Source organism: Sceloporus occidentalis, unplaced genomic scaffold (genome assembly GCF_023333645.1).
Source record: "Sceloporus occidentalis isolate IW3139 unplaced genomic scaffold, rSceOcc1.0.p SCAF_295, whole genome shotgun sequence".
NCBI classification, from domain to species: Eukaryota; Metazoa; Chordata; class Lepidosauria; order Squamata; family Phrynosomatidae; genus Sceloporus; species Sceloporus occidentalis.
In genome coordinates, this window is record NW_028317275.1 from 567,441 (window position 1) to 592,211 (window position 24,771).

The window sequence follows — 24,771 nt, forward strand, 5'->3', positions numbered from 1 at the left end:
GATAGACTTGCAGAGAAAGAGAAACGCAGAAATGCTTCTCTTTCTCTGTGAATCTGTCTGCAATGTCTGGCCTCTTGGAGTACTACACCAAAAGTGTGGAGCTACTGTGAGCACCATGGGGACAGTCTTTCTCCATTCCTCTAATCAAGGAATAGGGTGTGTGGAGGCTCCTTCCTTTTGAAAAAAACCCTGGTTAACGGAGCTGATACTGGGAAGAAACGGACGAAGAAGGAAGAACAAGAAGCGGCAGGGCAAGAAGCAGAGCTGCAGAAAAATAGAGAAGGGGACACGGAAGCAGTCTGCAGGGAAAGTAGGATGACATTGAGAGAGAGCGTGCATCGGAATTATTCTTGGGTGTTTCAGGGAGACTTGTGACCTCTATTTTGGCACGTACAGAGAAAATATTACAATGTTTTTCAAGTTTAGTATGCTGTGCTCACTGTTTCTAACACTACCATCAGTATATCTTTCTGTAAAGCAGACAAGCCAGGGTATTTCCCGAGAGTTATCATGTCATACAACCATTCCCCCACCAACCTTTTCTACAATATATGTAAAAATAAATCTGTTCATTGTTGCACAACCTTTGTAATTTTGTTTAGGATTTGTAAGAAATAAGAATATACAGCACTAACTCCAAAAGAATAGATAGTGCTCCCCTGACATTAACACTCTGCATAAACAGGTTTTGGGGGCCTTCTGTCCCAAATGTTGCCTCTCAATATATTCTATATGGTATGGAAAAGATACATTTTACTGAGCCAGTACAAGTAAATTTTTAAAACTAATCTTACATTCATAATATTTCAATATATATTCACTAACTTTAGAAAGAAAACATAACTTACCTTTTGTAACTGTTGTAATATTTGGAGTAGTGAATGGAGGACTAGTGGTTATAGTAACAGGTGTGGGGGTAGAAAAGCTGGATGTTGTGGTAGGCACTGCCGTAGTGGTTGTTGAACATTCATCAATGAATCTGGTGATACTTCCATCCTTGCAAACGGCTGTGAAACAGCCTCCTAAGCCATCAGGGGTTTTATAAATTGTCTGATTGTTTGTATACATTTGGCCTTCATAAGTACAGCAATCTGTAGAAGAACAGTAAGTTTAGTATGTTTAGTGTGTTTAAAGTTATAAGACTCAAAAAGTGTATTCTATTTATTAGGAACTTTTATCGCCAGGTAAGTGTTAAATTAACAAGGCCGTCCAACCAGCCTGAGCGTTAGTGATAAGCTCTACAGTATAGCTTGATTCATGGTAGGCATCTGATTATGGAAGATTTATCTGACCTTATATGTTTTTTTACTGCCATTTTATCTTCTAATTATGGTTCATTAATGAACATGATTCCTCTACAAGAACTTTAATGTGAATATTTTTAAAAAAATATTATTTTTTTCTACCATAGACGTTTTATCCTTTTAGAGAAATGCTGTAATGGACAATAATATCAATATGTTCGGAATAGTATGTCTATCCCAATCAATTTACTCTGGAGAATTACATGGGTGAAGTGTGCCAGTGCATAGTTGATCAAGCTGTTAGGCTGATAGTCTGGTCTCCCCCCTGACAGCTGGGCTTAAAGTTTGTGGTTCTGAGAATCATAGCAATGTTCTGAGTGCCTTTACATTCAAAGGGAATTTATGTGCCCAAACTGAAAAAATATCAACAGCAATTCAACACTAGAGCAGATATACGTTAATAGGGTTAATCATCATACCTGGAACTCTTCAGGTTACTCATGGGAGCAACGTTTAACGTTTACCTGCCTGCCCACTTTCCTTTCTTCTTAATACTGTGCTCACCCTGTCATGTAAGACTAGCCCAACCTACACTTATGGTTAGCTCCCCCCATGAAGGTTTAGCCCTGTCTACGTTTTAGACTAACCTCATCCTCCCATGAAACCACTAACACAGAATATTAAGAGCTCTGGGTTGCCTGCGCTGAAAGTTAATCATGAAGATCATGAAAAAAGGCAGTAAAGATACTTATCCCCATGCTATACACATATGAGTGCTGTAGTCTAGTTCTCTATTGTTTCATCATTCTTTGCCTAAAAAACATTAAATAATTAAGTAATAAATGCATATTTACTACTTATCTTACCTTTGAGATCATAACACTTCATGCCTTCTTTTGTGCAGTTGCTAAAAAAGAAGAGATTTGCATATAACGTACATCATAAGTTAGAGCTGTCTTTATCATTGGAAAAAAATTGTAGGAAACAACTCTCAACTTGTAACCATCTAATTAAGTGTTAATGTTTGTTTGTATAACGTGGATAGAGTTTAAATAGCACATGTTGGTCCTTGTAGTGCAATGTCCAAAGACACTATTAGGAAAAATAAAGTAAAATTATATGAAAAATAAAGATCAACCACCATGAATATCTTTATGAACACTGACTATCTCTTACCAGGTTGTGCATGTTCCATTCCTAGCTGGTGGCATTTTGTCTCCTATGTGGTAAATCTTGCCATAATCGTCGTAACAGTCACAAGCCGGCACACACTGCATTGTATCTTCATCAAAGTAGGGCTTGTCTTCTGGACAATTAGGGTAGCAACCTACAGGCACAGAATATTTGTAGATGGATGTTAAATCCATTACTTGAAAGTATCCTGCTCTCCAGACAAATAAGAACCATAATAATGTACCAGAAACATTCTTACAAAGTCCTGAAATACATTTTTTTCAGTAGTCACTTTTTCAAAAGGAACCAATGTTGTAAAAGTTTAACAATGCAATGCAGGCCAATGTATATCGAGATATGTACAGAATAACACTTTACAAATTTGACAAAAATTTTTGTTACATAAGTGCATTTAATATGTATGTGTATATACAGTAATGTAGTCTCCGTAGAATTTTTCATATCTCACTAAAGGGATATAAATGATAACTAGTAAAGGTTACAAATTATTACATTTTGATCAGGGCTCTTATATATTATAACGCAAAGTATGGATATCATAACACCAAATAGAATTTTTTTCAGCTTTTATATCAGTTTCACTTACTACACATCAAACTCAATGAATTGGTTTAAGAACAGTTCTACATTGGCTCCTGCTCCTGTTTCAATTAGTCAGTAAAAGTTTCATATTTACGTAAAATTATTTTTTTCCACGGCTGACACAAAATACTCTTTAATAGAGACAGTATCAGTAATTAATGCATATTTTACAAGCTGCATGTTTGATTTCGGACAATTTGAATGCCTTGTCTCACCTTCTAAACCTGGCAGGTTGTGATAACATGTTCCAGCAGGGTTCCTGCAAGTTTTCATACATGGTGCTCCACATGCTTTGTAGTGCCACTCACAGTGTCCTTCAGTATTGTAGAAGTCACAGAACAGAGCTGTTTGGGGGAAAAGAAAGCAGGATATAAATCAAAAAGGGTTCTTACTGAGATATTGAAATTACATTTCTGCAGCAATCTCATTGGTCTTGTTGAGTTAATGTGTAACAGTAATAAAGGCGGTATGTCTACTGCTTTGCCCAAATGGTTCGCTTAATGAAAGATAATGTGATTTTTGAATTAGTGAAATAGTTTTATTTGCCATTATTTTATAACACTTATAATGATATGGTCGCCATACGTACGGCACATGGTTGGTGTTCTCCAGGTGACACAGACTCCAGCTTCGCTGCAAGCTTGGGCATATGAGGCTACGGCCGTACAGAAGCACTCGCAGTCTCCACCAGTGTCACAGGCGCATGCGTCATTAACACAAGCATCATAATATCTTAGTGGGTCGACCTGGAATTAAAGGAATATTAAGTTAAAATTGTATTGGTTCAAATATTAAATGTTTTATAAACAGTTATCTACGGGCACTTCAGTTTTCTTCTTTTACTTTCTCTCCAAGTGTGTCCTGTCTGACTTATCATTAGAAGAGACACCCAAGTCAAGTTAATACACAACATGGGGACACTGAGAAAAACAGGTTACTTTACCGACAAAGTTACTTATGGACCGCCAGTCTCAGAGCTTTGCTCAAATTTCTTGAAAAGAATCATTATGGCTAGTAGTAGTCAACTAGCATTAAATATGTTTCCAGGGATGAATCAATGCACCACAGAGCATAAACATATTTAATTATAGCAGACATCAAATCCTTTTTTGCATATATTCATATTTCATAGTACGCGTTAAATTATTTGTTTCTAAAGCAGTAGCCTAAGGTTAGACAGGTCCACTGATAATTCCAACTTGACCAATTCAGCGTTTATTAAAGTGCCACAAAGGCAAATGTTTATGCAATGTCTGTAACTCAGACACATGTGCATCCCAAGTAATTTAGCAACCCGTTTAACTCTATCTGTTAATGAATTAACAATACATACCAGTGAATGGCATGCATTAAATGCATTGCTAGTGATAATGCTGCATTGTCTCTGTGCCCAAGATTTTCTGTACGGGTTGAGACTACAGGGATCTTTGAGGTCCACAGCATCTGGGCAGCTTGGGGAGAGCTTCCAGCTGTTGCCAAATTCAACTACATCTCCTACCACTGAGAAACTTCTGGTGGTAAAGTCATTAATGGCATTTCCATCGTAGTTACCACAAAGTCCACAAACTTTACCCTGTGATGGAAAAGAACAAATTATAATGTCATATACATATTACTTTTGAACATCTAAATATTTTGAAAAAATGCTACCTTTTGTAGAGAAAAAGTGTTCTTACCATTACAATATCATTTCTTGGTATGTTTTAATATTATTTTTAATTAATGAATTGGTAGTACAAGTAAAACAAATGTTTGTTTATTCACTTACCTGGAATTCTGGCTCAAGTTTAATAAAGATAGTGGTCTTCTTATCCCACACCAAAACAAGTCCATTTAGGGCTTCTATTACCATATAGATTCCCATTTGATGAACCTTGTAGGGCACATAGTTCCCACCATCCCTCTTCACAACCTCAAATTTCTCATCACTGAGTATAAGCTCGTAGTTCTGAAGAACAAAAAGAAGAATGTATAATGTTCCGTGATAAATTAAATACAACAATGTTAGGTCTATTGTGTCTTCATCAAAATATGAAATTACTTACACCCAGGAAGACCTTGATGGATTTTGAGCAGGTAGTCCCTGTAGATCCACATGGAATGTTTTCTGTAATTATTCTAAATGTTCCATTTGAGTCACTGTTGCAGTAATCCTTAAGAAATAGAAGAAAACAATTGTATCTAGTTATACATGTGGCTGTGGCCATTAATGAGGCTGAGGGAGCAAATAATTACCCCCACTGCTATTCTCCAGTCAGCGCAACACAGAATATGACGTCTGGCCCACAGCTGACTGGTAGACTTGACCCACGGTAAAAACAAGGCTGCTCACATAGTGTTCAAGCGCCAGAGGTTTAAAGAGCAGGCCCATGGTGTAAACAAAGAGTAGTTTTAAAAGGGTGGCTACAGAGACAGCTAAATGAGGTAAGGTGGTGCAAGAGAGAAAATGTATGTATGTATGTATGTTAGAAAGAGAATGTATAAGTGTATGTAAGCATGAATGTGTACTTGTGTAGGCATTTGAGTTTGGGAGACTACTGAAACAGGGAGGCTGTTGACAAGCTGGCATCATTGACAAGCTGTTTTGAGGTCAAAGGTGGCACTCAAAACTGTTTGGGGACAAAGGTGGCACTGCGGGACATGTTGCTTGTGAAGTTGGAGAGCCCGGGCAATTTTTTAGTTACGTGCCTGTGTTAAATGTTATGAATTAATAATGAGAAGTATTGTTGAATATTGTATGAATATGATGGGGGGAATACTAAGGTGTTGGGGAAATAAAGTTTGAGTACAAAAATGATGATGAGAAGTTATGTTAAAGATCATAAAGATAGAGGGAGATGATTGTGGTGCACTATGGGGTAATATTTGGTGGGAAGAAATATGATTATAGGGAATTATGAATATGGTGGTTGGGGGTTAATGATTGTGGTTGGGTATTGCAATGAATTAGGATGTTGGAAGTGTAATTGTTCAGGGCAGCTCTACCCTAACACAAACATCTAACACCATGCTCATATAAACATACATGTATACACGCACACACATACAAACAGAAACATAAACATACATGCACACACAATCTAAAACCATACACTAACATACACACACAGCCACTCTTTCACACAGACTACCAGGTTGCACAGTGCTAAAGCTGTGGATGGGGCACTGGATTCTTGAGTAGTGAACGTGTTTTCTGGGGTAATGAATCCTGCTTCAGTATACGGTTGAAGTGGGTTTGGTGGATGCCAGAACACTTCCTACCAAAATTAATAGTGCTTACTGTAAAGTTTGGTGGAGGAGGGATAACAGTCTGGATCATATTTGTAAGGGTTTGGGTCTCTTAATTCCAGTGAAGGATGATGTTAATGCTATAGCATACAAAGACAATTGAATGCTTCTAATTTTGTGGCACTAGTTTGAGGAAGTCCCTTTCCTGTTCCAACCTAACTGTTCCCCAGTGCACAAAGCAAGGTCCATAAAGACATAGTTTAATGAGTTTGGTGTAGAGGAACTCAAGAAGCCTGCAGAGAGCCCTGACCTTAACCCCAATAAACACCTTTGGGATTAATGGTTCTATGTGTTGTCAGTGTCCCTTGTTTTGCAGTCCACTGTAACCCTCTAGGTTATACTGAAGATTAATGTATTTTATACTGGTATTGCAAAATAAACTATATTTTTTGTTTTTTTAACAGCACAAAATAGTAGCAGAAAGTCCTTGTTAAATAAAAATGAGTGTGGGTAGTTTCAATATATTAAACATGTATTAAGCGTTTCGCTTAACATAAAATATGAAGATATTATATGAAGCATTTTATACACGGGAAAAAGGTTGTCTAGATTTAAATCCAAAACATTGTTTGTTTGTTTTTACCTAAAAAGATTGTTATGGAATTTTCCAGGAAGTTAGTGCTCAGTCTCCAGGAAGTTTTTATTTAGTTTACAAATTGCTAGGATGTTTCCAGGATCTTATGAGAACCCACTTCCAGGTTACAGAAACAAAGTAAGCAAATAGTTCTAGGAGACCACAAAAAACTGAATGCAGGAAAGAGTAATGTTTCTGCAGTTGGATAATGGGTCAATGAGTCATTATTGATTGAAATGGTAATAAAGGAATCATGTCATAGTGGTGATATATCCAAAACAACAAAAGACAAGGATAGACTTTATTCAATTATAAAGATGCACTGAGCTTGTTTATTAACTGTCCTATCTTCTTCCTATACCTTGTGCGTCTGTCCCTCTCATGCACCCCTGTACTCTGTCTCAAGAGATTTAAGTTATCAAACACTGTGCAGTGTGCAGTGTGCGTCATGTTATGCATTATCCTGAAGACTATCTTTCTCCACCCAATACTTGTATATTAGCACAAGGAAACCAGCATATCTGCAACAAAATGAAATGATACCTACTTGAGCCAATGTATATTCACAGTCACCACTGAAACTGTATCTTTTACTGTCAAAAGTTTGGTAATGGCCATCTCCGTACACTGTACATGTCCCCAGGCATACCTCACTAGAGCAGTTCCACTTTCTGTTTACACAGGTACTGTTGAAGAAAACCATGAGTAAAAACATTGTTCACCATTGGATGAACAAAATGGATCTCTGGTCTTCTTGATTTATAAAACTGGTCATTTTACAATGTTGCGAGTTTTTGAAAACAATATGAAAAATAAAGTTGTAAACTTTCAGATATTTCAGACTTACCAAGTATTACATTTCACTTGGATTTTAGAGCCTGCTGGGTATACTTCATTGTTATGTAAACATGGACATTCTTCTTCGTGTATACATCTTCCTTTCCCATCAGATATAAGTCCTTCAGGGCAAACACAGCCAGATACACACTTGGTACTATACTGCAAAGCAAATAAAGGTATGACATTTTACCAGACTGCAAATATAATATGTAATGTCAAACATAATTTAGCTCTGATCAAAAAAACAAATCCAACCCTGAAAATGATTTTAATCGATGCTCCATTTTTACCTCCTGTGACTCCTAGGTAAAGATTGCATTGATCCTTCTCTCACCCCATTTAGGGAGCTGGAACACCTGCATTGCCTTGACAATCTAATGCTAGTCATTGTGCAGTTAAACTGTAAAGCTTTTATCACAAATATCTTGCAACAAGGTGCTAGTTTAAGATGGCAGCTTTAGCCTACTGTACAAGAGGTCTTATAGTTATATTGATGCTTTAACGAAGAGAAAATAGATGATGAATATAGTTAAAATAATAGGGATTGGGGATATTCTGGAAGAAGGCCCTTTGTGGGGACTGTGGTCATAACCCGAGGTTATCCCAAGAGACATACAGGGCTATAAATATAATTAATATTATAGAGCTTCTTGATCCAAGGAGAAATCCGATTGACTTTTGGAGTCAGGAAGGTTAGGTAGAAGGGTTGGTCTTTTTTCCACCTTATGTACTATGTAACTGTATGACCGGAGTCAGAAATAAATAGTCAGATGAGTACTCGGAGTCAAATGGTACATTGTCTTTTTAGTTTGTATAAGTTTGAGTTTTGTATAGGCTATAGTATGTGTGCGGCATAAGAACTGTTATAAACAGCACCCCCTAAAATAGATGTTTACTACATTAGAACACATGCTGTTTTTCCTATTTTCTAATATATATTTGTTATAATATTATGTAAACTTTTACAATCATTTAGACACATAGCTATAAATAGTAGAACTTGGGAAGGTGGCAGACAAAGTTATTCCCTCATTTAAACCCCACAACTGGCTCAACATTTCACAGCCTAGATCAGTCCATCCAGCCTCACACAGATGTAACAAAACATACCCATGGTGCTTATTCATTATCAATAAAACTTACACAGCTCATGTCTAAGGTCTGGCAGCTCTTCTGGCACTCTGAGCCCTTGGTGCCAGCAGTTTGGTTGGTGCAGTCAAAATAAACCTTTGGGGCATCACAAGCTATGGAGAAGTGCAGAGATGGACAGATGAGCATCAGTAAGAAGATATTCAATGTGTATTCAATTAATCGTCTCTGTATTATGATTAGAATATCATCTATCTCAAAGTCTTAAGCTAGTAGCACAGAAGATACTGGTAGCACTGTGGTTATACTGAGGAGCTTTTAATGGATTGGCACACTCCCATATGTACAGGAGGGTAATAGTGTGTTTATCTGCTCTAACTCTACTAACCCTAAGAAATGGAAATAAACCATAACACATAACGCAATACATATGTAAAATGTTTACAATGTTTAAGTATCGTTAATCCTAAAATTAATCCAAAAATCAGAAGTAGCTCTCAAGTAATGAAATGTTGCCAATCGTGATCTAGTAAATTATCGTTGCCACACATGTGTGCAAAATGTGTGATGCAATGTTAATTTCTTGATAAAATATTTTTGTGTTTCTAAATGTTGGCCTTATTACCAGTGAGCGCATATGAAAATGTCTACAGGAGGGTACACTAAAATGTAGTCTTACCTGTTATTTGTGGCTGTTGACCAATGCAGTCCAGTTTTCCCATGGTGCAAGTGCTGTGATTTAATTGATAGTCATTAGTTTTCTATAATGGTATGAATTGTTAATGTTAACCTGTATTTAATCTTGTCTGTCTAGTGAATTACTGGAATGGAATAAAAAATATTTGACAATGACATGATTTTTTTTTCCACAGAACAAAATACTTACCATATGGCCCCGTTGTCATGGACAACTTCTCCTGGAGGTACCGCTGTGCCTTTGTAATAGCAAGGACAAGATGATGGGACAACGCACACACCAGTGTCATCTAGGTAGGTTCCATTCTGACAGATGCAGCCATCGATGGGGACAAAGGAGATGTCACAGGTGATGTCATGTTCACTAAGAGAGCGGCAGGTTGGCTGACAAGTGTCGATGTTGTAACTGTATGATAAAGATTTAGGGCAGGTGGTGGTGTACGTACCTGGGGTTTAAACAGAGAATCTTGGTTAATCAAGATGGTTCAACAATAAACTGCTAAGCAGGGGCCTATCGACCTAGCCAATTGTACAATATACTTTAAGGTATTAATTCTATTGGTATTAAATTAGCAAAATGTTAAAAAATATAGATTTTGTGTCATTACCTTTGAGTTTAACTTATTACTTTCTGATATAATTAAATGAGTGAACATAACTTACTGCAGACATTTTGCCTCCATCCAGAGAGCATGATTTCTTCTCTAGAACAGGCATGGACGTAAGATGAAAGGGCCGCACACATGCATTTTTCACTCTCTGCACAATTACATGTGTCAAACATACAGTTCTGGTGAGAGATGAGTATGATAAATTATAAGTCCCTTTTGTTATCAGTATACTACACAGCATCATTACAACAATTCTGAGAATTTATTTGAGAATATAATTAAAATGATGTTATCTGGTACTGATATATCACTTAAATGTATCATGGGGATAGTTTTTGTGGGCTCAGGCCTTCATTTGCTTGGCAAAAAAGGGCTACTTTTAGACACAGAAACCAAAGAGGTTGTAAGGAAATATAATGATATAACTATCTCCTTGTGGTCATTTTATGGCTGTTTCTTTGTACATTGTACCGTGGCACATCCTACTGCCAACAAAGTGTGTTAATGACCAGGAACCACAGTCAGATGATAATAAGAGGCAAAAAAGCAAACTTATTTGACAGGTACAGAAAAAATCCAGGAATTACTTGCATTTCCTTTAAATGAACTTGTTTATTATTAATGTCTTATTATTATGATATCTTATTATTGTATATCTTATATTACATACATGTTCATTAGATGGTAATTTATATCACAGTTTGGCAATAATTTACATATATATAGAGTATAAATTCATGTGCTGCCAAGACAACATTGATTGTCCGATCATCACTTTCACCAGGGAACCAGGGATTATCGTACCTTAAAATAAATATCTGGATTCACTTTAAGATGGCATGCTGCAAACATTCCCTCAGGATCTTTTAACATGGAGCACCAGTGTGTCGCATATTGCTCTGTAGAAAAAAAATATTTTTAGTATAATGCCTTATTGAGCATGTAACACCGCCTCTTAACCCACGTTCTTGGTAGGCAGTTTTCTAAAGGATGATGAATGTCTTTACTTGCCATTTTCAATGCTCAAGGAACATGGATTTTCAAAGCTGTTTGTAACACTTGGGCAGTTGACTTGCGTCATCCATGTATTCGCAAAGGAAGACCCAGTTCCTTCAATTACCCCACTTAGGACTTTGAAATCATCGGCTTGGATGTTGTTGAAGTTTCCACAGAGACCTGCCAACCACAGTTTTGAATTAGTTAACAAAGTGTAAATTTGTCTAATTTGTGTTTTTATTCCAGATTCAATCCTCATATTTAAACAGTATAGCCTTTTTTAAAAAATGCATACAAAACATTAACCACGGCTAGTTAAACTAGACTGAATGGCTCCATAGTAGTCTCAACATTTGAGTTTTCCACAACAAATTTGTCAAATGAAAGGGATTTAAGGATTGTCTTGATCCTTACCGCAAACCTTGTTTTTATATGTAGGGTCCAGGAAAATGTAGAGTTGCATGAGTGGCACTAGCTGAATCTGAAGTTGAACTCCAAATGTTGTTTGCACAATGATGAAGAAGGAGGAAGGCTTGAAGATGGTGACACTAGCTGAAGATCCAAAAAAAATTATTGTTTGCATTTCAGAGTCAAAACCATTTCTAAGAGTAACCAAACCATATGGAAGAAAAGAAGGCACCCACTACAATTATGGCTGTTGAATAAAAAAGGATAATCCAACCACAGAGGGGAACTTGACCAGGAAGATACTGAGAACCATATACCGCATCTTTATTGTTATTCCAGGAAAATCAAGCCACACCATTTTCCATTTTTGATTGATCAGAACAATTTAGCATTTAGCTTTTCAGCTTTTAGACATAATTTTTAATTTTAGAATCACTGCTCTCGATTGGAACACACAGTTAGTTTTTTGTAATCAACCCATTGCTAGAAAATGGAGTTGTGTATTTGCTACCACTTCAAATGTATAAAAAAGTTATCCAACTTATAATTTACTGATTTGTATTGTTAGCGTCTAAATATGTACTAAACATACCTGAAGAGACAGGTAACTGGGTGAACAATGAGTTCACATACACACTGCCGCAGGGTTTGATATAGATAAACTGGTAAAGCAATAGGAAGGGAATAGATTAGTTGGTATGCATTTGTAGTGAATACACCATCATTTGAGTTTGTTGCTTAAGATCTTACATCTTTTCCATTATTCAGACTGAGGATGATGCTTTTTAAACAGGTTTCGGTGTCCGTCAGGCCACACTTACGCAGTTCTCCCAGCACATTGAATGTGTTGTTGTTACATGTCTAAAGTAAAATAATGAAGAAACGTGAGTATATGCTTAGTTTAAAGGTGATTTTCTTATGATCTTTACCATTTATCCATACAGACAGAAAGTGTGGTAATGTACAAATAGGTCGCAGATGGTTTTCTGTATGTAGGTATGTCCAGAATTTCTGATAAATGTGTTTTGTTTCTGAACCTTTTTTCTTAACACATTTAAAGATTCTTGGTATACACAATAGAGTTGTATTTTATAACTTTAAATACTGTATATAGTGAGGAACGCATCAATTTTTTAGATCTCAACATTTAAGTAGAAAAGTGTCAAATGAAAACAAAAATTTTGAGAAGGTGGATGCCTAGAACTTTATATACATTCCCCAATACCTCTGTGTTTATCTAGTCTGTGTTAGCTTCATAAATGCCTCAGGAAGGGACCTAACAACTTGGTCTCGAAAGCTCAGCCAATAAATGGTATCATTTCAACTGTACTTTTCTCCTGTTTTCTCAACGGCTAACACGGTACAAAACCTTTTTATCATTTAGAACTTTATAGGGAAGGAAAGCTGTCATTATGCCTCATGACTCAAAGGAGTATAAAAAAGAAAGTAAGATACAAGACCATTTCCTGACTAGAAAATTGGATTGTATGGCTGTAAAACATCCAAGGCATGTAAAGTGCAAATAATTCCATCCATTTACAAATGACAAAACGTTTAAGACTAAATGTTTTTTCACATTCTCCTCCACTACTTGATAGAATGTCCATGAAGACTACGGTATATGAGGGAGAACTAACTGAAAACTAAAAATAATGGAAGAGCACGTGAGAAACATATTATATATATATATATATATATATATATATATAATATATATATATATATATTGGAGGGTCATAGCAAAAATCCCAAGGGAATTATTTTCTGTGCCATAGATAAGGCTCAAAGATACTGGAGAAGAGGAAATAATATAAACAATATGAGGAAATGTGAGGTAGAACATGTATTCAATGTGGATACCCTGAAACCACAGGGATTCAATGCAGAATTTGATCTGTTTAATTATCTGTAAATTTTTACACTTTTTTATACTTTTTGTATATATTTGTTTACACTTTACACTCATTTTAAATGAATAATATACATTAGTTCTAATAATATGTCTATTAAGTCAGAGTCTGTACAATGAGATTATATTTTATAACAGATTTGGAATAATTTTGTTTAATATAAGAAAATACTCCTGCTACTAAATCAGTCATCTTCTCTCCAGAGGACTAATCACAAATGTCCTTTTTAGTGTTCCAACTATATCTCCTTTTTCTACCCATCTTCTTTCTGTAGCTTTGTGGACCAAATAAAGAATATATGCAAGCCATAACAAAGTGTGCTACATTAAATAAGCAAAATCAAGTACATGTAAACATGTTTTTCCAATTTCATATTAACACTCAAAATGAAGATGTCCTAGTGTACCTTAGAAATGACATAGCTGCAGTCTCCATGGAAGGTATAATGAGTAAAATCAAATGATGTTATATGGGATCCACCTTCAATAGAACATGACCCCAAGCAAGCTTCTTCAGAACATTTCCACATGCCTCCCAGACAAGTGCTGCGAAGATGTTATAAAAAAAATTATAGCCATTACAAGTCTGGAGCAGAGAAATCCTCCCTTCCCAATGCCCAGTAATGAAATGCGGATTACCAAGATCGACACTGTGCAGAGTATCCAGTTCCTGATGCATAGACTTCCCCATTGAAAGTGCAGGCGCACTGTTGGAGTGGTATACAGCCCGAGTTGTTGATATCATCAAACACCGTCCCTTGAAATACATGTTTATGTTAGAATGTCTTTTTTCATGATTTATATCCTTTTACCTACTCTAGAATAAACGAAATTGGCTTTCAATATCATCTGACTTTTTAATGTTGTTGACTTAATCATTTTTTGTATTGTTTGGCTAGAACTTGTTTGAGGTCAGAAATAACTTGGCAGCGATGTGTATTCTTTTTATTAATATTGTGTTGTGTTTTTTTACCTGCAGGACAGAAGCATCCGTCGATACAGTGACTGTCACAGACTGATGACCTGTCAGGGTTGGTGCAGGTATTTGGACATGGACTTCCACATTCCCTGTACTCCAGGTTGTAATTACATTGTAAGGCTGAAATTGTAACATCAAATAGTTATGTTATTTCAAAACCAAGTTAAATATAGAGAAAACAAATATGTGTATTCATCATGCATTGTATTGTAAAGTGCATGTATATGGGAGTGACAAGGAAGGCAAATTACATGGAGTAGTATGTGGATAGAAAAGGACAGCAGAGCATATTTACATCAAGTAACCTTGACAGTAACTTCCTACATAAATATATAGTTAAATTAACTAACAGTATAATTACTTTTAAAATGAAGGACTATTTAGGCAGTGTAAGAATGAATGAACGGTCTATTATGTTTTTTAGAACTGGATTGGGTGTCGCTAGAGTCCTTCATAAGAAGTTAATGCTCTATTCTTTAGCCTAGGTGTGTGTGTGTGTGTGTGTGTGAGAGAGACAGGGTAGGTTATTCCTAGACAAAACATCATATTAACATTCTTAACTTCATATTCTAATGTTGATTAAATTCCATAATGCTTCTCAGCTCCCTGTTTTTGTTATATGTTAATGAAAGTCAAAATTAGCTTGACACCTGTTTCCGTGCAGGATTGAAACCTACCCATTGTACAGCGCTACGGAATTTGATGGCGCTATATAAAACAATAATTAATAATAATAATAATGATGGGCAAGTTAAAGGTACTCACGGCAAAGCTGAGCACTTCTCCAATTGTCAGGCCTTCCTCCAGCATGGGTGCACTGGCGGGAGTATTCAGTGAATGTGTTACATAGGCAGAATCCAAATGCATCCTCTGCACATCGACAAAGGTCCTGAACACAGGCTTCAATGTACTTCCGGGGATCCACAAGAAGATTACAGGTGGAAAACGCAGAACCTGTCAAAATCACTTCACATATTCTTCTCTGTTCAACAGAAGAACACAACTATGGTTAGCATATGAAATACAATCAGATTCTACATTTCATTCCTCCATGTAACATGCAATACTGTTTATACGTATAGCGATGTCAGTATAAATTATGGGATTTGTAGTTCTGAAAAATTAATCTTTACCCTCGGTCTAAATCATGAAAAGTTTCTGGACTGAATGTTATTCACTGCTATCTATATAAACCATCATATTGAATTATAACTATTTGTTCAAATTATTTTCTTATACTCGGGTTTTTACCAAAAAAGCACACCTCTCTTTTGAAGGTCCATCTCTCTTTTGGAAGCCATACTTACAGTGTCTGTACAATTACTTAGGGGAGCCGCTGTCAAATCCTGGCATGTATCTGTAGGTCCATTCAATTTCTGCATGTTCCCATACTGAAGTTCAGTGACTTTAACATCTATGCAAAATCATGTTTCATGATTATTTTATTTTTATTACATCAAGAGAATAGACACAATAAAAATGTATATGCATCTTACTGTTTGTTATAAACTCGTTGTAAATTGGGATCCCGTTGTAGTCACCACAAAGACCACAGGTCTGGTTGGAAAATTTAGGATCCAGTTCCAGCTTAATCAAAAGAAAAGACAGTTTTAAACTATTATAACTATATGATCTGTAAGTAAATATTCTATAAATGAAAATTAATACTACTGTTAAAATAATGATGAAGATGATTACAATATATATAATTGTAAAGGATTGATTTGAATCTTTGAGACAAGATATAGAACGAACTGGACTTTACCAATACTGCGTCATCTTCATTCCACATGAATTCCAGACCCAGTTTGGCAACAATTTTGATATATAATCCACTTCTTCCAATCTGGACTCCAGAGACACTGTATGGAAGAGCCACACTGCAGAAAAATAATAATACTAATCAGCATTGCAAATCGGAAAATACATGGCTTGTATGTAGGTGTTTGAGCATTTTATCTAACAATACAGCATTTCCCAGGTATATGTATTCCATAATGTCCATGCAGTTCTTAGTGTTTTGTAGAATAAAGGCTTTTTTTACCTGAAGTTATAATGCATCCCAGCTAAAGGTCCTATAGGTTCTCTTAGTGCTAAAATGTTAGACGCCAAAGCCACAACACTTTGGGAAACTCTATGTACTGTCTAACATTTGTCCTTGCTTACCTGTTCTGCAAACACTCGGGGACTTCCCAAATATTATGTCAAATCTAACTGTCTAAAGGGTATGCTTGCCACATCTCTTTTAAGGTGGAATTATCTTTCATATGAATATATTTAGCAAATACTACTGTGATCAGCCACATATCGAAACAGTGGGTTGTGTCACCCATGATTTTAAATCCTATGACATGATTTTAAATCCTATTTCTATTTACAAAAATATGTTGACACAAACTGTCTGTCTTGCATGATCTAAAAGAAAATGGCATTGCTAATTTTAGTTATTACCAAGGACCATGACAATTATAATTAATGAAACAATGCTTATTAATCTGGTGCATGGTCCGCAGACCATCTAAGAAAAAGTCATGAACCCTTAGAGGACTCACCGTTGACTGTTCACTGTAATACTGCCATTGGACATTTCAATAAAAACACCATCAATCTTCATCACAATGTTGCTGATTGTGGGCAGACTATTCTTAATAGAGCGTCTGATTTGAATGTTGAAATCCTCAAAGGTGCTTTTGCAGTTGGAAGCATACAAGTAGTTGCAGGTTCCAGGGTAGTGAAAGACGTCTCCATCAAATGTCTTGAAGTAGAAGTTGCCCCAGGTACTGCAGACTTGCCCGTTGTGAGCAGAGACACTACCTGTAATTCAAAAGAGTTTCAACTTGCTGTAGGTATGACCTCTCCCATTCAGCATAGGTGGTGGTTGGTTCAACATATGCTTATTGATAATATAGACAATACTTATTTTACTTTTTTCTGTCCAATATGACCCCACACCATGAGAAATGATAATGCAGTTAACTTTATTTGTAGTCATAGCTAATGTAAGAATACTTGCTTTATTCATACAGCTCAACAAATGAACCTGTTTTATTGGGCAAACAATCAATTTATCTTGCAGGAAGAAGTGGTGCATCAGCCTTTGGGCAATGGCAATTGAGTAACTCACTTCTTATAATGGGAGCCACTGTTGATCCAATGAAGGTCATTACGGGAGACTCTGAGGGGTCTGTAGAAAATATGCAACAAAATGCAACCAGTTACTCATAACATGTGTTGTATGTAATTATAAAATGACAAGGCACTGTAAAGGAAGCTAAATAACACGTTATTAAATGAATGTTCATGATATCCTTATATGAACACAGGTTGATGGATAGATAGATAGGTAGATAGAGAGATAGATAGATAGATAGATAGATAGATAGATAGATAGATAGATAGATAGATAGATAGATATATAGATAGACAGACAGACAGACAGATAGATAGATAGATAGATAGATAGATAGATAGATAGATAGATAGATTAGATAGATAGATAGAAAGATAGATAGATAGATAGATAGATAGATAGATAGATAGATAGATAGACAGACAGACAGACAGACAGACAGACAGACAGGCAGACAGACAGATAGATAGATAGATAGATAGATGTGAGATAGCTAATTTTGCAAATGCCTCTGACTACAGGTTCCAAGGTTGATAAGTTAGTCGCATTGATAATAACATCTATTATTCAGCTGCTAAAAAGCACTTTGAATCTTTGAAACTGGCGCCAATTAATTAATATAGATCTATTTTCCAAGCCATACTTGAATAGTTATATGACATAATATATTATAATAATATAGTATTATTAGATGTGTGTCTGTATACTCACAATCCTAACCTTTGCAGTACAAAATGCTGTCTGAGCAACTGTTAGAGCAACCTTTATGACCAATATGTTAATAACGTTCTATATTCTCTGTATTTTTGTTAATCGCATTGCTATATTTTTTTCAGTAGAGAAGGAGGATGTATGTAAAGATAAAGAAGTATTACACATATATATATTCCTACATAGACCAAAATATGTTTATTATTTTCACAAAATAGCGATGAAGTGCTTTTAGAGTCACATATAATTCACTAGAATTGGGTATGAACCCAGAATTTAGATTTTTACAATTTCAATTGTGCTGTAAAAAATATAGTGTAATTTGAATCCCCTAACAAGGGCATTTGTGTTAATGCAAATAAAGGTAAGTAACACTATACATGCTTTATCAATTATAAGTACACAACATATATTGTACCACATTTTACAGGCACTTGTCAATTCTACACAAAAAAGTATCAAAGATGATTCTTCACTTACCGGATGCCTGAAGTTCACCTTTTAAAAAGAAAAAGATAATGAAATCAAAATTGCGTTCACTAGATGTAGGTTCTATCAATGATGTACCCGTTACTGACATTTTGGAATGTTGTAGTTTCACAAAAGAATTTTGACAGCTTCAACCAAGATTTTAGCAAACCCTCATGTGTTAGCCTATTTGATATTCACTTGATGTTTGTGTATATATATTTTTTCCGTAATAGTGTGATAGTATTACACAGTAAACTTTAATACTAAAATTAAAAAACAATACATAACATTCCAATGTGGCAATTCTTAAAAGAAATCTTATTCTCTCTCTCTCCCTATATATATATTTTCTCAGTTAAAATCTATATATCTTCATCATAACGGTGCTTACCTTGTACACAAAAAGAGGTAAATGCTATAAGGGAGCATATTGGAATCCAAATGCCCCTCCAAGTTCCCATTTTGCCTGAAGTTCAGTCACTGAGTACTGAACTTTGGGTATTCAGTGATGGTGCAACTCTCCTGTTTCTTATACAACCCTTTTTATAGAAAAAGTGTAGATTCCTCTTGCGTCACAGGAGCTGTGCTTGGGTATGGTGGGTGGGTTTTCATGCCAAAAACGTAAACGTATCTCATGCTTTCTCTGTATAGAAAAAAGTATGACCCAGGATGTTTGTTTTTTGGTGGATGGTGGAAATTTACTTTCACAAGAAAATTCTTGGAGGTGACAAAGAATCAATGACATAGAACAAGACAACCATAACAAATGAACAACCTGTGTTTAACTTATTTTGAGAATAAATCTTAGTCTTTTTAAACGTAAACTTGAAATGCAATAGTGAAGGTAGATAAACAGTTTAAATTAACCATGTTTTAGTAACCTGCTCTAGTGGCAAGTAACATCCTTTAGTGCTATTAACACATTATGTCCAGAAGCTGTCCAGTGGATCCTATTAATGTAAAGTTGTATGTTATACATTTTGTTGCTTTGTTTTATCCGGTAACTTGAGAAAGGCTTGACAAAATGATAGAGGTATCTGTTGGCACTTGAAAATAAACTAAAAATACATATCCTAATGTTAAATTTAACTATACATTAAGCAGATGTTGTAGCTGCTTATAATTTTTATCTCTGATAACACCAAACAAATTGACTTTAACAGAAAGGTGTTTTCTGTATATTTACAACAAATATATATTTTTATATTAGTTTTGGAAAAGTGATCCCAAGTCTTTATTCTATATAGATGGTTGATACTCCTAGACATAAATGTGTGTTGCTGCCACACATAGACATAATTGTCACTTTACACAAGATATTTTATTTTCAGTTTTTCATTATTTCTAAAGAACACTAGCCCATTGTATTTATGGAACCGATGGTGTAATCGGTCTCAATGAGCCGCTAACACCGTAAGTCTAGGGTTACTTACAAATGATTGGCATTTGGAGCTTCTTTGGGGCTGTAATGCTCAGTAAATTCACATTTCTTAGATAATCTCTTCGTTGATCCATAAATTTTATTGAGGTAATAACTCTGGATCTTAATTGATAGGAAATGTACTAACTACATTTAAATATGTTGAAGTGTATATTTGCTGCAAGACATTTTATTTATAGAACACTAGCAGAATCCTTAACACAATTACAATGAAAATTGTGAGATAAAATTAACAATGAAAATTGACAACATACAGATTAAAAGTCAACAGACATATAACTGGTAATGAAGGAGAAGGTGAATACTCAGCAACTAGCTTTCTAGAGGCCAAGGTTACGAGAGCTTTTGTCCACTTTTTCTTGCCTACATTACCAGACTATTTGTGATGCTAGAACAGAAAATCGCATCTCTTTCTGTGACGTTCTCTCCCCATTTTGGTTATGTCTGCAGAGGTGCAGATAAAGAGAGAAGATAAAAGAGAGAAGATGAAAAACAAGAGGATGTGGAAGCAGAGTGTCAGCAGAGAATGTAAGGAAACATTTAGAGAGAGTGAGAGAGAATGAATGAGAGTGAGTGAATGAATGTAGGGACCAAGCAACAAACTTTGTTCCCAAATAAAAAATGCCCCCCCCGAAAAGCACAGAAGATTATCATTTATTAAGGAGGGCAAAGCTATTTCACTTTTTCTTGATTGCAGTTATGACACGTGATCTTGGAGGTCATCTATTCACCTGGTGGTCACTTGACGGTAAAATATCTTACCCAACAGTATCAGGCTGTGCAATTAAAACGCCACACAAAAGGAATGAGGCAAAAAATATGTGACTTACCTCTGTAGAAAGTAAATAAAAAAATCCAGATTACTTTTTTTTATAGAAAAACAAAAGAGTCACTTATTAAGTCACACATTTAAGAAAATCATCATTAATAAGAATCTCTTATTCAAGGAATTATAATAATATCATAGTGTTTTATCCTTGGGTAGTAACAAGCCTAACATAGTAGTGGCCACCTCTTTTAAACACAGTCTAGCGCTTGTAGTGTCCTTTACTTGGGTACAGGAGAAATATACTTTCTCATTGAATATTTTCTTTATGTGTTCCCTTTAGATACTTGTAAGCATTCTTTTCCAGCCATTTTCTTTTGGATAATACCCATTGGGCATGCTTCCATACTTATTTAGGCTGCCTTATAACTAGGGCAACCAGGACAGTATTACCACTTGGGGTGCATATTGTCAGTTCTTCTCTGGTGATTCATTGCCCGAAAAACAATTGCAAAACAGAATACACCAGTTTTCACAGTAGACTTCTGCCTTTTAGCTTTCCTGTAAACAAGGTCGCCATCTTGCCACAAGCTGTTTTCAAGATAGAAAAGGTATTTAGCCTCATTTGGACTACTTTACCAGAACCGCAAGAAGGTTTATTAATTTGTGTTTTACTATATACATGCAAACTATGTAGTTTGGGGGCATTGTTTCTTTTTGGTTAAATGTTTATCTTTTCTAATGTTTTTTTTTCCCTCCTCATCCTCTCTGCCTCTGGCCTCTTGCAGACATAGCCCCTCCACTTTATTCTTTAAGATGTCCACTCGCTGATTCATCTTTCCCACTTCTAGTTTTCCTGTAACATCTCAAGATCTCTGCAAAACACCATCTTGTCTATAGTAAAATAGGGTTAAATATAATTTACAACAAAGCATCAGATTTAACCAAATATGTTTCACCTTTGGCAGCAATAAAGAAAATTGTCATGTCATAGCTAGTGAAAGGGGAGCGCCACTGGATTATTTTTTGAACATACACTGGAAATCTTTACTGCCTGCATGATCACATATAGGTCAAGTGCATAATCTAACCCACAACATTATTGTCAACACAACTGAGAAACGTGTGCGTATCTTTTCTGCATCACAAACTCTATTTGCCTTGCATATATGACTAAGCTATGTTGACGTAAATTAACAACACTTACACAATTACTCAGCATATTTTGGGAAAGCTTGAGCTTGACATAAAAAAAAAACATCCGTATTTTTAAGGAGCTAGATTTTTCTCCATGGTAATAAAGATTAATGCTGTTTCAGAAAATGTACTTTTCCCATATCTAGCCATTGCTGCAAACTGCCCTGTATTTCCTGGGACAGTCCTGGAATTTGGGACCTTGTCCTGGTACTTTAAGTGTTCTGGGATATTGACATTTGCACAAATTGGCAGAGCAGTGCTAAGGCAGCTGTGATGGGTGCACTGCAACCAGGCACCATGAAGGACAATCTAAGTACCTGATCTAAGGACTGAAGAAGGAAAAAAGGAGAGGGAGAAAGATAAAAGGGCAGCATGAAGAGAGATATTGAGAAATGAGACAATAGGGATAGATACAAAATAGGAGAGATAAAGACAAAGAAGAGCGATAAAGCAATAAGAGAGAGTTAATAAGGATATAGTGTGTTTGTAAGTGTGTGGATGTTTGGGCAAGTGGCTGCAAGGGCAATTATGAGCCAGTAAGGAAGCCAGTAAGGAAGCCCTGGAGATGCATAGATGCAAGGGCAGCATGGTAGGGCTAGCCAGCCAATTGCAGGGGTTAATGATTTTAGGAGTGGTGGGGAGTTGAGGTAGCAAGCCCGGTCATGGAGAAGTCATCGGATCTCAGGAGGGGATATAAAGTGCAAGAGAAGAGGCTGGGTATTCAATCCCAGCACATAGACAGCAAAGAACACTCACACCCACCAACCTTGTAATTTGTAGATGATTGGCTTGTCACAGCAGCGGGGATCAGTGGATAATGGGGGAGAGCTGGCCTACATTTGGGTTATGGCCTGAACTGATGAACGATGGCTAAGGGATTAAAAAAGAAGAAGTGGCTGGTTTAGCTGGGTATGGCGATGGTTAGATCTCCACTGAGATTTGTTTTACGTGGTCCTACTCACCCCAAACCTGTTGTTGCTGACACTGTCTATCCTATTTTTGCCTGTTTATTGTGGTTTAATTGTTTTTATTGAAAGTACAAAGACTATGTACAAAATGATGTTGTATTTCGTCCAACATTTGTAGGTCGGTTCATAATAACTTCCTATGCTTAATATTGGTGGCTTACGTGCTATTGTTTTGTGATGTCATACGATGTTTGCTGAAAACATTAACTATTTTGTTAGTGCTGCTAGAGATAATTCTGGTGCCACCAATCCTTTCCACTCTCCATTGGTGACAAGTTAGTAGTTTCCCATTGCTAGTTCACAGTGCTGGAATCCTTCCAAGACAAACCACAGTTTCTTTCCATAAACATGAATGTTCAATACACAAGGTATAAGGCAGTTTCCATTAGATTAAGGTAAACAAACTTTCTTCCCTACTTGAAGGCAGCCTTTTAAGTTCTGGAACATTTAGAATGTTTACTCTTCTCAATACATTTGCTCATCACAAGCTTCAATTCATATAATTTATTGGAGTTTAATCTATAGGATTCTTAAAGCTTTGGAGTAGTTAAGGTGAAGCTACCAATTAAACTCAATTGTGGGAATACAAGCGCTGATATATAAGCATACCTCCTAACAGTCTTTATTTTGCAATTTGTTCTGTTCACTGTCCTGCCGAAGTCTACCTCTTTCCTGCTTTTCAAGACAGAGGTAGGGCTCACTACTGTATTTCACTTACAGCAGCACCATCCCAAGGTTAAGGAAGATCTCCATACTCAGCTTTGCGCTGCAGGACCACCAACAGCAACACTGGACCAATGGATACACATATCCTGCAGATTGATTATTTGATGCCTCAGAGTAAGGAAGGTGATATGGCAGCAGCTGCAATAGCAGGACACTGAAGGTAGGTTGACACTGGCACATATCCAGGCCAATCGTACAGGACACTAAATTTCTCCAAAAATTTGAAAAATATGTATCTCTAAGAGTAAAGAAGGAAATTGAGCTGCAGCAGCAGGGTAGGGCACAGGGAAGACACTGACAGACAGACTGAATCCCACCAGATATTAGAAACAAGAACATGAATTGATCCACCAGATTAAGGATGTCATTGAGGAACAAGGCATAGACCAGGCACTAGCAGACAGACACATCCAGCCACAAGACTGTCCCCTAATATTAGATAAAATAGGAATTGATTCCCCAGAGTAAGGAAGGTGAGAGAGGAGCAACAGCAGCAGTAGGCCACTGGGCCTGGGTAAGTAGGCACTAACATCCCCCTTGGAGCAAGACTGAATTTCACAAATATTATAGAATTATTTTTTTTAAAAGCCCCCCCAGAGTAAGGATGGTGAAAAGGAGCAGCACCACCACTAGTAGTAGGGCACTGGGCCTGGGCAGGCACTGGCAGATGATAGACACATGCAGGACTGTATTTCCCCAATATTAAGTATTATACATACTATAATGCCTGGTTTTGTCACCAATATTTATTTATCAATGAATAATAATATATGATAAAAGGATAACGTCTACAAATTAGAGGTTTGGCTGGTACTAGCGTAAATGGGCAACCGTCTTAAAATTACTCAGGAACAGGTTTTACATTTTAAACAAATGAAAGACACTCACACTGTGTGGAAGCCCAAAAAAATTTTGGCCCAGAAATGGCTATGCTACTAGTTTAGGCTTGCC

General features: G+C 36.3%; 1 protein-coding gene across 1 annotated transcript in view; it reads right to left on the bottom strand.

Moving 5' to 3' along the window:
* Window positions 1-18,831, bottom strand: part of LOC149275199 (uncharacterized) — a 37,941-nt gene extending 19,110 nt beyond the window's left edge. The window contains exons 1-29 of the mRNA XM_089504899.1: window positions 18,732-18,831; window positions 17,535-17,594; window positions 16,963-17,224; window positions 16,176-16,290; window positions 15,907-15,997; window positions 15,718-15,824; window positions 15,176-15,392; window positions 14,405-14,530; window positions 14,071-14,188; window positions 13,839-13,977; window positions 12,273-12,383; window positions 12,115-12,184; window positions 11,529-11,666; window positions 11,130-11,294; window positions 10,923-11,017; window positions 10,171-10,297; window positions 9,698-9,953; window positions 9,491-9,543; window positions 8,866-8,966; window positions 7,730-7,881; window positions 7,430-7,568; window positions 5,066-5,173; window positions 4,789-4,968; window positions 4,354-4,593; window positions 3,610-3,766; window positions 3,236-3,364; window positions 2,421-2,571; window positions 2,111-2,151; window positions 849-1,091 (exon numbers count right to left, since the gene is read on the bottom strand). Of these exons, the coding sequence (XP_089361025.1) occupies window positions 849-1,091; window positions 2,111-2,151; window positions 2,421-2,571; window positions 3,236-3,364; window positions 3,610-3,766; window positions 4,354-4,593; window positions 4,789-4,968; window positions 5,066-5,173; window positions 7,430-7,568; window positions 7,730-7,881; window positions 8,866-8,966; window positions 9,491-9,543; window positions 9,698-9,953; window positions 10,171-10,297; window positions 10,923-11,017; window positions 11,130-11,294; window positions 11,529-11,666; window positions 12,115-12,184; window positions 12,273-12,383; window positions 13,839-13,977; window positions 14,071-14,188; window positions 14,405-14,530; window positions 15,176-15,392; window positions 15,718-15,824; window positions 15,907-15,997; window positions 16,176-16,290; window positions 16,963-17,224; window positions 17,535-17,594; window positions 18,732-18,831 (3,991 nt within the window). The remainder of the gene's footprint in view (window positions 1-848; window positions 1,092-2,110; window positions 2,152-2,420; window positions 2,572-3,235; window positions 3,365-3,609; window positions 3,767-4,353; window positions 4,594-4,788; window positions 4,969-5,065; window positions 5,174-7,429; window positions 7,569-7,729; window positions 7,882-8,865; window positions 8,967-9,490; window positions 9,544-9,697; window positions 9,954-10,170; window positions 10,298-10,922; window positions 11,018-11,129; window positions 11,295-11,528; window positions 11,667-12,114; window positions 12,185-12,272; window positions 12,384-13,838; window positions 13,978-14,070; window positions 14,189-14,404; window positions 14,531-15,175; window positions 15,393-15,717; window positions 15,825-15,906; window positions 15,998-16,175; window positions 16,291-16,962; window positions 17,225-17,534; window positions 17,595-18,731) is intronic.
* Window positions 18,832-24,771: the final 5,940 nt, after the last annotated feature.